General features: G+C 37.5%; 1 protein-coding gene across 5 annotated transcripts in view; it reads right to left on the bottom strand.

Moving 5' to 3' along the window:
• Positions 1-3,559: 3,559 nt before the first annotated feature.
• Positions 3,560-14,468, bottom strand: part of LRCH2 (leucine rich repeats and calponin homology domain containing 2) — a 39,724-nt gene continuing 28,815 nt past the window's right edge. For 4 of the 5 annotated variants that reach the window (XM_041485096.1, XM_041485098.1, XM_041485097.1 and 1 more), the window contains 5 exons: positions 13,913-13,970; positions 13,152-13,264; positions 11,914-12,051; positions 11,542-11,619; positions 3,560-10,407 (listed from right to left, as the gene is read on the bottom strand). In XM_041485096.1, the coding sequence (XP_041341030.1) occupies positions 10,288-10,407; positions 11,542-11,619; positions 11,914-12,051; positions 13,152-13,264; positions 13,913-13,970 (507 nt within the window). In that variant the 3' untranslated portion in view covers positions 3,560-10,287. Of the gene's footprint in view, positions 10,408-11,541; positions 11,620-11,913; positions 12,052-13,147; positions 13,265-13,912; positions 13,971-14,468 lie in introns of those variants that run through there. The other variant, XM_041485100.1, reaches the window with a different exon arrangement.

The raw sequence follows: 14,468 nt of genomic DNA, 5'->3' as shown, positions 1-14,468 counted from the left end.
ACAGATGGTGGTGAGGTTTCTTTCCCCATCTGTACCTGCGGGAACAGAAGTGGTAAGATCTGCTCTATTTTATAGATGTCTTCAAAGCATATTATAGCAATTCTGAGTTTGCTTTTAGTCAAAACAGAACTCCTTGCAATTTGTTGATATCTGAAAGGGCAAATGATTTCGCCGAGAAAAAAAAAAGGAGTGTACCCCAGTCTGGAGTCTGGGGACACATAAGTCCTGAAAGAATCAAGTATTTTTCCTAAATAAAATGTTTGTCATTTCAATTTATGCATCAAACACAACTCCTGAATTTGCAATGAAAGCGCTTTGAATAAAATGTTAATGCAAGTTATCAAAAAGAGCACACATCAGAAGCAGTCCGTGTGATAAAGCCGTTTCTGAGCCAGTAACAAAAGTACAAGTTGGGAATGGGAGTTTCAAAGTTCCCAAATACACAAATAAGGCTCAGTGATGCCATATACAGGCAATACACAAAAACTGATAACCAGAGCAGCATGGCATTGCTCAGAGAAGGACAACAGCACTGAGTGATAAACTCATTCACTGGGGGGGTCTATCTGCTACCTCTCTTTTGTAATCCTGTTACAGATACACAAGGAAGAAAACTTTGGGAATTCCCCTATGATTTCACCAGAAAAAAAAAAAAAATATAGCCTTCATTTAAACTAATATTCCTGGGAAATAGAAGTTTATGTTGCTTGAGCCAAAAATTACAAGATGATCACTGTCCTCACTGGAGAAAGAACAGAATGCACTTACTATTTCAGTACACAGTGAAAAGTGCAAGCTAGACACATCACCCAAAGGTTTATGGAGGAGAAGAGCTTTCACATAAACATTATTTGGAACTGAATTCAGTACTACTTATCTATTTCTAAATTATACCCCTGAGAGTTTTCAGAGATAATCCTGCTTTCTTTTGATTCTGTTTCTTAGGGCCTGGAGAATACAGGGAGTGTGGGATGATTTGTCTTACTAAGTATTCTTCAGAAGTTCATGCACTTGGGAACTTCTGCTAGGAAATACCGTGTTGGCTGTCGCTTTGCCTTCTCTTTCTGAGAGCTGGAGATTTTGGAGATCAAAAGGGAGAGGATGAAATGAACAACACAGAATCAGCTCAAGAATTTATACCTGTCTGTCTGGAATGTCATATTCTTATTAACACAAATTAACATTTACACTGAAGATATCACTACTTCTCACTCAAACTGCAAAAGGATTTAAGCCTCCACTAACTGTGGATAAGAAAAATATCTGGAATTGCATTAGGAGAGAAAGTAACACACATCATTGGGCAACTGAAGAGTAGGAAGTTTAGCTCTGACAGTTTCATGGAAGATAAAAGTGGTAGTGTATCATTGTCTTGGTTTCAACTTTCATCTTAGAATGGTACAACCATTAAGGCTGGAAAAGACTCCTGAGACCCTTGAGTTCAAGCACTAGCCCACACCACTGAGCTCACCATTAAACCCTTTTCCCAGTGCCACATCCACACAGCTCTTGCCCACTCCAGGTACGGTGATTCCACTGGGCATCATGTTCCAATGCCTGACCACGCTTTCAGAGAAATTTTTCCCAATATTCAATCTAACCCTCCCAACACCACTTGAGGCTGTTTCCTTTCATCCTGTTACTTGTTACCTGGGGGAAGAGTCCAACCCCCCGCTGGCTCCACCCTCCCTTAAGGAGCTACAGAGAGTGATAATGTCCCCCTTGAGCCTCCTTTCCTCCAGGCTGAGCCCCTCCAGCTCCCTCAGCTGCTCCTCATCAGACCTGAACTTGGTGGGGTTCAGCTCGGAACAGAGGCTTTTGAACGTGGCATCACTGCCCTTGAACATCCCCAAAGCCTTTTCATAACAAGTTTCCTTCAGAGCTGAAAACTAAACAACAGACTCAGAATATTTCAACTATAAACCCATCACTGGTAACTCCAAAAAAAGTTCCAGCTGCTGAGATGCTTTTCTAAAGGAATGGTGTTCACATTTCTTGGAATGCTGTTCCTCAGTTTCCACTTTACAGTCCCCAACGTGCCTAATCAGAAAACAAAGAGCAGCTGGGTGTGTGCAGGTGCAGAATGAGGTCTCACAGGGAAAAACATTTCTCAAAACAGAGTATTTATTTTCAATATTCAGGTCTAATAATAAAATGGATTACATCTTTAAATAACCTAAAAGAAATTAAAATAAAATAAATTTGGTCCTATAAAACACTCTGTTAACCTACATTAGAATAACCCAACTTAACTACAGCTCCAAAACCTGGCAGTTCAGTTTCCCTAAGGCTGGATCAAGCAATTGATGACTGCAAACCACACAGATTATCTGTGCTAGTGCCAGAGCCAGCCCAGGGAACAGAAGGGAAGCAGATCACCTCTGTCAGGAGGAATTTCTGTGCTGCTTTAAGGTTATCATTAGCAGGACTCAAAAATCTGTGTTGTTCTAAATATAAAGGTGAGAAGACATTGGGTGGTTCTCAGAGGAAAGTGTGTAGATGTATAAAGATTGCTACAAGTGAGGGCATCTTGATCCTTGTATATTCTCACCACTGTTGGTCAAAACCAAAATCCCAACATACTTCATAAGTGGATGTGTCCTACTTCCCTGAACCAGAAGTTAGCTTTCCTTTTGTCAGAGGATGTATTTCCTAACATAATGAGGCAGGTCACTTATCTATCAAAATGAAAACACAGACATTTGAGAGAACATACAACAAATTCTCATTATTTACTACAAATATATAAACTGAAATGAAATCAAATTGAGTAACTTGACTACATGAAAATTATGAAACAGTTTGTATTTTATACACAGCGTATGTACACTGGTTTTGGAAATGTGGGGTTTATCCATGCAAATTTAATACAAAACACTATTTACAAAAACAAAATAACAGTAAGAACATTTTTCGAAAGAAACATGTATGTTGGAAGCTCCAGCAATAATGGAAATCCTGAAAAAAGGCTTAATACAGTATAGTACAAGTAGACAATCTTCAAAAGTATGAAAGATGCACTTTACAAGAACATGAAATGCAAAATCAATTGAAATGCACTATCAAAAACTTTGCAAGTATATACACAATATGAGCATCTAGTTTTAATGATAACTCTCCTGCTGTGCCCTCAGAACTACTTTTGCCACATCCTGCACACATTTACATGTTGACCATTTGGTTACATTGCATCTTCTGAGTTTTATAACCACAAGTTACAAAATAAAATAACCAAATACCAACCAAATGATAATTGTAAAGCAATCACATTTTCATTGTTCTAGACATTCCACAATAGTAAAAAGTATTCACATTACTCCCAAGGTATTCCACCAACCCACCCTTTTTCCTACACCTGCGTGTGCTCCTCCTGGGAATGTCAGCCTTGCCTTGCTGCTGGTGCCACAGCCAAGAGCAGCCACAGCCAGGAATTTGCTCCAGGTACCACATCCCTTCAGCAAACACAACTGCATCAGCAGCTCCATGTGAAGAGCACAGTCCTGCACAGCTTCAGAATACAAATTAATACTGAATAGCTACTGCCAAGTTCCCACTGGTTTTGGAAATGTGGGGTTTATCCATGCAAATTTAATACAAAACACTATTTACAAAAACAAAATAACAGTAAGAACATTTTTCGAAAGAAACATGTATGTTGGAAGCTCCAGCAATAATGGAAATCCTGAAAAAAGGCTTAATACAGTATAGTACAAGTAGACAATCTTCAAAAGTATGAAAGATGCACTTTACAAGAACATGAAATGCAAAATCAATTGAAATGCACTATCAAAAACTTTGCAAGTATATACACAATATGAGCATCTAGTTTTAATGATAACTCTCCTGCTGTGCCCTCAGAACTACTTTTGCCACATCCTGCACACATTTACATGTTGACCATTTGGTTACATTGCATCTTCTGAGTTTTATAACCACAAGTTACAAAATAAAATAACCAAATACCAACCAAATGATAATTGTAAAGCAATCACATTTTCATTGTTCTAGACATTCCACAATAGTAAAAAGTATTCACATTACTCCCAAGGTATTCCACCAACCCACCCTTTTTCCTACACCTGCGTGTGCTCCTCCTGGGAATGTCAGCCTTGCCTTGCTGCTGGTGCCACAGCCAAGAGCAGCCACAGCCAGGAATTTGCTCCAGGTACCACATCCCTTCAGCAAACACAACTGCATCAGCAGCTCCATGTGAAGAGCACAGTCCTGCACAGCTTCAGAATACAATACTGAACAGCTACTGCCAAGTTCTCGTGCCGGGTATGGCACAACCAAACCCTACACTAATATTATAGTCATTTTGGAAATATTTCACTGGTTCACTCATTTTAAAATGAAACAAAGCAAAAAGGTATCCTTGTGCCATTTCCAAATATTCTCTGTTTTACAATCTGCCTTCGTAAAACTATGATGGAAAAAGTTATGTTTGCCTTATTTCACTTAACTTTCAATGAAGTGAGGAAACCCTCCTTAGTGCTAAGAATTTACTTTAAATGACTGACTTTATGCAGTAACTGAGCTGCAAACAACTCTGGAGGGAAATTCTGGTCTCACTGAAGCCTTGCAATCACAGACTTATTTAGGTTGGAAGAGACTTTAAATGGATCAAGTTCAACTGCAAATTTAACACTGCCAAAACCTAGATTTTTCCAAAACAATTTAATTGCTGTCAGTCTGAGCTGTTCTTCTCCTTTAGAATTTCCTAAGATACTAGAGTAGCCATGGAAAAATATTTTGGTTTTTGCTTGTTTTAAGATCAGGATTCTAAAATGTAAAAAACACTCTGAAAATTCTTTTTTGAAAATATTATATATAGTATATATAATTTGAACTAAAAATGATAGATTAGATGTCATTTTATGATAACTGGTGTGCCTTCCCTAAAACTGACCAAGCAGCTTGCAGAAATTTTGCTGTCCTTTGTCTCTCATGCTGAAAAAATAATGGTCAAACCCAATGAGGGAACAAACATTTCATATAACCACAATTTTAAGATAGCATGTTAGCAAAATTCTATTATGTGAAATACTTAAAGACAAATAAAGCAAAGGGCATTTTATTATGTAACACACACACAGGAGCCAGAACTGCTTCTGTGCAGTGGCAAGTTTAAACTAAAATTCAACTAATCATATATATGCTCTATTTAAGCAGTAAAAATCAGCAGAATTTTTCTTCACAGGAAAAGAGAAATTTATCTTCATATTTTCCAAAACAAACCTGTACCATTACATATCATTAAGAAGAGAATTCACCTGTCCCTTTGTCTGCAAATGAATGACACGTGACCCAGTGTGTGGCATATGGAACAAACCCAGCAATACTGTTTGCATTCCCTCCTGGAAGTGCACGAGGGCCACACTGACCAGTTCAGAGCCACAGTGATATTTGCTGTCAGAAAAGGTCTGCAATTCCCACAGCAAAAGCATCCTCTGCCTCACTACATCACCCATTGCTGGGGAAAGTTAAGTATTTCTGAATATCTATTAGTGATTACTGTCAAATCATCACTTGGTGGTTTTGCTCAGGTTGCAGCAGCTCTTTAAGAGCAAGGAGGTGTTTTTGTCAGCAGCTGTCCTGCACAGCCTCACTGGCCCAAAGGCAGGGGAGCACAAGTGGCACGTGCCAGGTGCCCTGCCCAGGGCTGGCACGGGCAGCGCTCCCTGCGCCATCAGCCACGCTTGCTGCAGCACTGGCACACAGCTGTCCACACCAAATGGGCTCTGGGAACACAAGGCTGGCAAACCCCTTGTTCTAAGCTCTGCTGAAAGCTCCACACACTCCAGCGTCCTCATCCCTCAGCTACAAAACACATCCCTCTTTACTGAGCCTGAAGGCTTTTCCTGAGGTGAAATCAATTCAGAGCACTCTCTGCTTGGACAACTCTACTTTGCCTTTCCCACTGCTGCTCTTAATGACATTTTCTTAATTCCAAATTGTGTGTGTTGGGGTGTGTTTATTTACTTTTGCTTTTTAAGTAGAGATTCTCTAACAGAAACACAGACATTAGCTTGATTTGGTGAGGGAAAAGTGACATTTGATTTACCACATCTCCTATCTGCAGAAGGGCTAGAAACTCCCACAGGTTGTTTTCAGTTGAAATGAGTGGAATAAGCCTTTCACATAAACACTTAAGGAATCAGCAAAGGGAAGAAGTGCCAGACCTTTGTCCTTTTCTTCAGTACCAACATGACATGAAAGTTCCATTTTAGTGAAAATAAATGTATTCATTTTTGTTTGGATTTGGCTACAGATTTACGTCAGAATCTGATGAAACTGCCAGTAAATGATACGGTATTTGAAATGAAGTTTTTAGTGCAGTAAAAACCTAATGGTTGTCCTCACCTACAATTTTATTGAGGTAACAACACCTTCCCACCTCACTTTAATGTAATTTTTCCTACCATCTAAATACTGTTTGGCTTATCAGAAGTTTTTTATTAAACGAATCCACACAACATTTTACAACTTCATGTGACTTACCGGAGATCACTTTTTTAGTCAAGAATCTGACACTAAAGTTTGCTAGTGTCAAACAAGTTTAATCCACGTTTGCTATGGTCCCCAGCTCAGGTGTTCCACAAATCAAAAAGGTGAGAATCTACTGAAATCAAGGGTAAAATCTGCCTTGACTTCAGTAAAGTCTAGGATTTAAAAAAAAAAAAAAATATTAATTTCAGTTGTTTATTGTTTCAAATCCATTCCTCCCTATTTTATGTTCACAGTTCTTGGTTAGATTTTGGAATCTGACTCCAGATCATGGGTCTGGATGGCTTCTGCATCCCCAGCAGTGCCCCACTGAGCACAGTGGATTAGCAGTGCTGGAGAACAGATGAAAAGTATTTCTGAGATACTCTCTGGGAAGACACCACACTTCACAACAATTATTTTACTGTCACTGCTTTAAGACCTCACCATATCTGGGACATTATTGCTCAAGTGAAAGATCAGTCACATGTGACACACTGCATGCAGTGACATAAAACACAGAAAAAATAGACAGGGCCAGAAGCCCTGTCACTATGCTGATCCACTCTGTAATTTACAGTTCATGCCACATTATTGCAAAGTTTATTGGGAAAACTTAATGCACCTTCCTAAAGCTTTTAATGATGACTTTTCTTCAAAAGAGTGCAACAGGAACTGAGCAGGCCTCTGTTTTTACCTACCCTATCAGCTGTATCAAGTATTAAACAATGGCATCATATCCTAAACAAAACTGAAAATGGGTATCTCAAACACTGGAAATGTTTGGAGCAGGGATTCTGGACTCACAATGGTTTACCAGTGCCACTGGAACCATTTCTTAAACAAATTCAAGAGGAAGAAGGGAAGTGGCCCAGAGTAACCAACAACCTGAATGCACTAGATCTGAGAATGAACAAAAATAAGATACTGGGAATCAAAAGGAAAGGGGAAAGGAGTAGAGTATATGCAAATTCTTGTACAGAAAAGACACAACTATCTCCACAGGCTACCTGGAAATAAACTTCAAATTCAAATTTTTTTAGCATCATTTTTGAAATTGCTGTTAAAGAAATCACAATGGGTACAAGCCAATGTTAGCAAGGCTTTAGATTATTATTATTAGTAGTAAAAGCAGTTAGAGATGAGAAAAAGTTTCATCCACAGAGGATCTTTTCTCAGACTGCTCCTAAGGGAACTTGAAGGCTTTAATCTTTGCATGCTAAAAGAGAAGCCTTGGAAGAATCATAATTATCCTCCTCCATAAGCAAGAAGGCAGCCATAATGATTTCCAAGGAATGGCAAAGCAAGACTGTTGGTGGCAAGTCTGTGGGGAAGAACTGCAGAGTACTAAAAAAAAACAAAAAACCAAGATGTTTTAGTAGATTTCAGTTTAAAATGAGTACATAAGTTTCATATCCAGTTTTCAACTTACAGGTTTGAAAAACCCCTAAGTAGTCAGCAGCTGCCATGCTACATCAAGGGAATTCTTAATGTTTACACTGTGATTTAACTTAATAAAACTAGTTCAAGAAGGAAAAACGTTACCTTAAGCACAGAAAATGTTTTAAAATATGACAAGGAAATAGTGGAGATCAGTTTTCAGATAACAAAGTGATAATTTATAGTTAGCACTTCCATGGCTAACACTGAACTAGAACTTTGCTCTGGTAGTATCAACAACAGGGAAATCAAAGACTGGGTTTTTTAAATGTAGCAGGCAAACATTTTGCTTAGTGAAGGATAACTTTTTCTTTAGTTTTTGCATGACTTTTCAGATAGTGCCATTAATGAAAATAGAGACTGAAGTTGTTAAAATTACCATTAGAAGAGATACAAGAACCAATTAAGAGATAGATTTGAAATACAATATTTCAAATGTCAAAGCAATCCAGTTTCCTTAAACACATATTTATCTAACCTAAGATTTATATCTATGACTTTTCAAAGTAATTTTTACACCAGCCTCTCCATAAGCTGTGTTTTAAGACAACACTATATGACCAAGAGTGGATTTTAGCTAGTACATGTACACAAACTTGTTTCAATGGATTTAAAAATAAGTGGTATTTTTAAACTTATCATCAGAAAAAGGTTATTTTTCCTGTCAGCTATTGCCTATAAGACTACAGTACAATAGACAATACTCCTCCCCCATTCTTTTATGAATTATCTTACACAGGGTCTTGGTCAATTGGAAAGAACAGAATCAAATCTTGTCACATGCCTGGCAAACATATCCCTCAACTGAAAATAACTTAGCCTGAAATAAAAAATCTGTGGCAGTCAAAAAAAAATTTTTTAATTGACCTACCTATTCATGAAGAACAAACTAATATAAACAGACGTACTACCAAAATTATGAAATTATTTGCAAGTTGTCTGGAGAAGAACTCAACTGTGTATGGTTCAACACACCAAGAATTTGTTCAGAAGCAAACAAATACATGAACTCAGAAGTTTCAAAAGAACACCACAATGGAAATGTTTCATTTTCACATTTATCCATTGATCCAATGTCTCAGCACAGTGACATTTGTAGAAACTGACCTGTGTGCTAATGCCACACTCATGTAAATTACACAATAAACCCTGCAAACACTAAAAAGATAAACACTGATACTTCCCAGTTAAATTATGGATATACCTGTTGTAAAAATGTCATGTGAGATCAGGAGCAATATTACACAAAATCCTGAACATCACAGCGTAAACCTGAGATTTTGGCAGTTTTATCAAAATGTCCTAAATTACTCTGTATGAATCACTAGTCCTCATGTCTTATTCATCATGTGTATTTGTTTGTCCCAAAGAAAGAAAAGTAGACAACTTTGTTTTGTCCAACAATACAATAAACCAAAAGTAATTAGGTATTATCAAATTAAATAGCATAAATAAAAAGTATTTACAGTATTTTCTAATTATTAGACAACAATTAAATTGTGCAACAAACTTAAAACACCCAACATCAAAAATGTGAAGTATTACTTAAATCTTCACATACTGATTTTACAAAAGAACTATTAAAATATTAAAAAATTTCCATTTCATCTATTTTAAACAAAGGAACTTAAAAAATGTTTAAGACTATTAAGAGTTATCAATTACACAGGCACTTCACAGGTAAACAATCTACAGTACAACTGAAAAAAAATATTTGGCACCAACCTAGAAGACTGGAAAAACTCAATAAACTGTGTCCTTTTCTCACTGTATCCTGTTCTGTGTAATCACCAGACACTCAGACTCAATACTGGCAATGTTAGAAGTGCGTAAGTTACAATCAGGAGTGCAAAAAACAAAGAACGCAAATATTAAGCTTTCAGAGAGTGAAAGGGGATTACAAGTGATCAGTTGCTCACATTTTATCATCATACCATCGCTACATTTTTGACTCATCTTTAAATCAAATGATTGACTCAAAAAATTAAAGTGACGGGGGGGTGTGCTTTGTACTTTCAAAAGTAACTCAAACAACATTTTCAATGGAAAAAAAGAAATCCAGCATTTAACTCTAACACTGAGATGTTAAATGGCAGCTTTTAACTTAACTGGAAAGAGAACCTGATGCTACCACATTCTCTTAGTACATCTGATTACAAAAGAAAATAAAAGAATAGTTATGTTCTTTTAACTGTGAACTGACTCCAAGGTTTCCACACACAGCTCCAAAGTAAGGCTCTCTACAGCATCTGGACAGGTTTTAGTTTTGATGGCTTGGGTGTTCCTGTGTAGGAGGCTGAAGTGCCTCAGAGCAATCCATAACAGAGCAATGGGAAGCCTTCTAGCTGCCAAGAAGTCGTGTCACATGGAAGAAAGCTGAGATACTTTCAATGCAGGCAACTCAAGCAGGGCTTGAACTGTGAGGCCAACCTTCACCAGACCCCTTTCCTCCAGAATGTGATGAGGCAAGCAAAGTCTCTCCTGCAAAAGAACACAGGACATTTAACCAGTTCCACGCCTTTGTCCCCAGGGCAGGTAACAAACACATTCTCTGAAGCCACACATGTCAGGAAGACACTTGCAGAGAAAATACCTTTGGCCTTAAATATCTCTGTGGTTCTCTACAGCAAGAGAATGGGCAGAAACTTGTTATAGTTAGGATCTGTTTGAAGTGTTAAACTACGACAATGTCAGAAGATACATAAAAGACTGTTAAATTCTTAAAGGACTTTCTTTTCCTAAGCAGTCAGAAAAACAAGCTGGTGAGTGCTGTTGGCTCAGTGCCCTTCTTCCCCCTTCCCCTGTTTTGCAAACTTATTACCCAATCTTTGCCTTGGCATAACTTAGAAGAGCTGACAGACTCAATAATGAACCATTCTCCAAGAAAGTCATAATTCAGTCTCAAAATTCAGCACAAGCTGGACAGTCCTCCCAACTGCCAGCTGGTGTTACAAATAATTCACAAGGTAAATCTCAGCACCTCTAGCTTCTGAATGGCCTGTGGCTCCACATGAGACAGAAGCCATGGCAGAACAGTAAACCAGCTTCTAAATCTATCAACTAATTTACTTCTTGCACTAAAGAACATCAAGGCAATTTTTTGTCTCATAATATGCGGGAAATTATTTATTTTTTAGGTTTTTTCCCCCTCATGAAAGGGGGTAAGAGGATACACTTGGGCAACAGAAGCACAAGTAATGGGCTGCAACTACAGCCATGCTAAAAAAACCAGTCAATCATTCAGGCTACAGATTTCTGTAAGTGTAGAATATTTCCTAGGCAGCCTGAATTCATGCTAAAATGAGTTGCTAAACTCAAGACTTACAAGGAATAAAACATTACTCTCTCAAGTCCATTCCTTTGTTTAGATGACAATATATTTTACAAGGAGGTCAGTGTTATTTTTATTATTAAGAACTGACTAGAAACCCATAAAGTAGCTTCTTCAAGTTCACCCCATAAGCCTGGAATGGAATTTCAGTTCAGATCTTCAAGTCCTCTGGTCAGTGTCATAATCACTATCGCTCCCTAAATAAAGCTCCCCTAACCCCCCAAACTCAGTATTTGCTGACGTCTTCTGTGGTTATCAATGAATCAATAAAGCAATTAGTGTACCTGTGGAACGCCCAATTTTTTACAAGCATCAAGAAAGTTTTCAACATTTCTTCGGCACTTTGCCATGCTGAGTTTAGGCTGTGAAGACAGGATATTAAATCTTCATCAGACATTCATGCAGTGCATATTTCTGATGTCAATTCACTTACAGTTACTAAAACACAAGACACATTCTACAAAGACTCAGTATGAGGAAAACAGCTCTTAAACTAAACTTCTGAGCATCGCTTAATGCTTCTTCCAAGAAAAACCTACATGAGTAATGTAGCAAATCAATGTGGTAAACATGAGTCACAATGTTTAATATTGAAATTCAAAAGCTTCTTTTCATGTAAGACATACCAAAAATGAGATAAATGATTTGTGCCTTACCACTGCTGGCGATGGGACGTGAATGCTGGCAACAGAACGTGGCCTTATGTGATTGGCTAAATGGCAAAGAACCACCCCATCCATCAATGCTGCTCCAATGTCATCTGGCAAAATTACCTTCAACCTGGATTCAAGATTCTAGGAAAAGGGCCATAAGTAAGTCACTCTCAACATTAGCTAGTTTTTTATTTTGAAAGCAGGGTATTTTAAAGCATGTAGATGTTTAAAAGGAACATTTTAATACTGAAGTGAAATAAACAGAGTAAATTTATGCTTTACTCAGTATAAACATCCTTTTCTCCTTACAGGCCTTGTGTTCCTTTTGTTTGTATTGTTGGGTTTTTCTTGTGTTTTATGTTATTCTTGTGTTTTTTAAAATGACACAACAACATACATTGAGAAAGATATTCTGCCAACAATGACTAGAATACACAGCTGTCAAGCCCATACAACAAACTCACTGCTGGTAACAGGAAAGCACAGACCTTAAGGACAGAATAGTTATGCTGAACATGTAATCAGTGCTTAGTGGGCAGAATCTGTGAGTTGAAACCATACAGGATTTTATGAGAAGGAAAATAAAAAGAAGGGAACAAAACTGTGGGAAAAGCTGTTTTGCAAAACAGAGAAGGCAAACAATGGTTTTTCCCACCCCAACAAGACTTCACTGATCAGGAAGTGAACCAGACAAACAAACATCCTTCACAGAAGTCACACCACAAATCAGCACTGCCCTGAAAAGCAAAGTAACTATGATTTAGTTTACTCTAACTGCTAAATGCTTTGAAAATAGAACTACACAAAAAAAAAAAAAATTACTAGAAATCTGAAATGTAGATCCCATTCAGGATTATGAAATTTCTAGCAACTTTCTACACTCAAAAAGCATTTGGCCATTTAGAAAACAATAATAATTTTTCCTCAGATCTCAGGTCAAACAATAACAAACACAAGCAGATTTATTGTGGCCCTAGAAAATTTAAAACCTCAGGAAAAAAATTCTTGTCACTTTGTTTTTTAGAAAGAAAACAACCCCAACTAATTCCCAGTTGGTATTTTGGTTGGATCCAAACAAGTACCAGTGCAGCCTGTTACATGAAATTCCTTAGGAAGAAATACCACTACAGGGATGCCCTTGTACAACAGCAACAACTTGGAGGCCTTTAAAATGAAGATTTAAATTGTGGAACAGAGCAAACCAAATGCACTGTACTCATATGGTGAATGGTGGTACCTACACTGCGAAGCTGTCTGATTTGTTCCCTCTCTTCCCTTAAATGTTCCATTTTCCTCCTCATAGTAAACCCAGGATCCACTGCACCATAGTCCTGGCGTGAGGCACGGCTGAAAGCTGTCAAACATGAGGGAAGTCAGTCAGAATTCAGATGGAAAACATTCAAAAACTAAAGACATATAACTGAGGATAAAAAGAGGAAAAAAACTGCAGAACTTTTAAGAACAAATATATTTAAGCATCCTGCTAGAAAAGATGCTGCCTATGAAACATTTTGCAAATAAAATGCAGAGATCATCAGACTTAAGTGTAAGTGGATAATTAGAAAATACGGAGACTGAACTGACTGCAATATTGAAGTATCAGTATGGGACATACTGCACTTCTTCAAGAATCTCAATCTAGCTTTGTAAGTATTCGCATGTTTTACTTTTAATCAAGTATAAAGCCTTTAAGCCATCAAACCTCAAGAACAATTGTGTACTGTTTCCCCGTTCTGTGACAGTGACTAAGTATGCACAAAATAAAGAAAGGGGGAAAAAAACTTAAAAAAAAAAAACAACCCCCCAAAAAAATCTCAAACAAATCACTCTGCAACTTGAGGAGCTTCCAATTATCTGTTTGCCAAAGCAGCTGTCTGTGCCTTTCCCAGTACTCTGCAGCGATAAGTAAATTGAGTGAACTGCTGTACTGTGACATCTGCTATGCTCACTGCCTCTTGCAGCCTGGGAAATAAATACACTGTGTTAGAGAACAGCAGCTTACCTGACCTTGGTTTGAGACCAAATGGACCATGAGTGTTACTATCTGTCCTTTCATAATCCTGTTAAAAGAGATTAAGTCAGTTTTCTTCCACTCATTAAAAGAAATAACTTTTGTTCCCATCAAGATATTGTTTAAATTATTCTTGCCTAAAGAGAGTCCTTCTGCTTAAATGTAAAAGTCTTTTGAGGAGGACAATATAAAATAAATTGAATGAATGTAACCTTACTACATATAGATAAAACTGTCAAAATGAGAAAGAAAAGCAGCACCAGATTATCTAAAATGTATTGCAAAATATTTCAAACTACTGCAAACTATTCTGTGAACAGTTTAAGCTAGCTGTAAGCCAATGCAAATGCAAATATTCTCCCAATGTTTAGCATCAAAACATTTCTTAAGAAATATCTACTTCCAACTATGAAGACCGGGTTTTTCTCATTTCACCATCTGAAAAGAAAAATGCACTCAATATCTTGGTATGTACAAGAGATACCCTTGTTTCATTCCAGTGTATTCTGGGAGAGGTTTCAATTCTTCTCTCTCAGGCTCCTCACTA

This window comes from Pyrgilauda ruficollis, unplaced genomic scaffold (assembly GCF_017590135.1).
Source record: "Pyrgilauda ruficollis isolate IOZ18807 unplaced genomic scaffold, ASM1759013v1 scaffold7, whole genome shotgun sequence".
Lineage (NCBI taxonomy): Eukaryota > Metazoa > Chordata > Aves > Passeriformes > Passeridae > Pyrgilauda > Pyrgilauda ruficollis.
The sequence above is the reverse complement of the archived record's forward strand: the minus strand, read 5'-3'. Positions and strand labels throughout refer to the sequence as shown.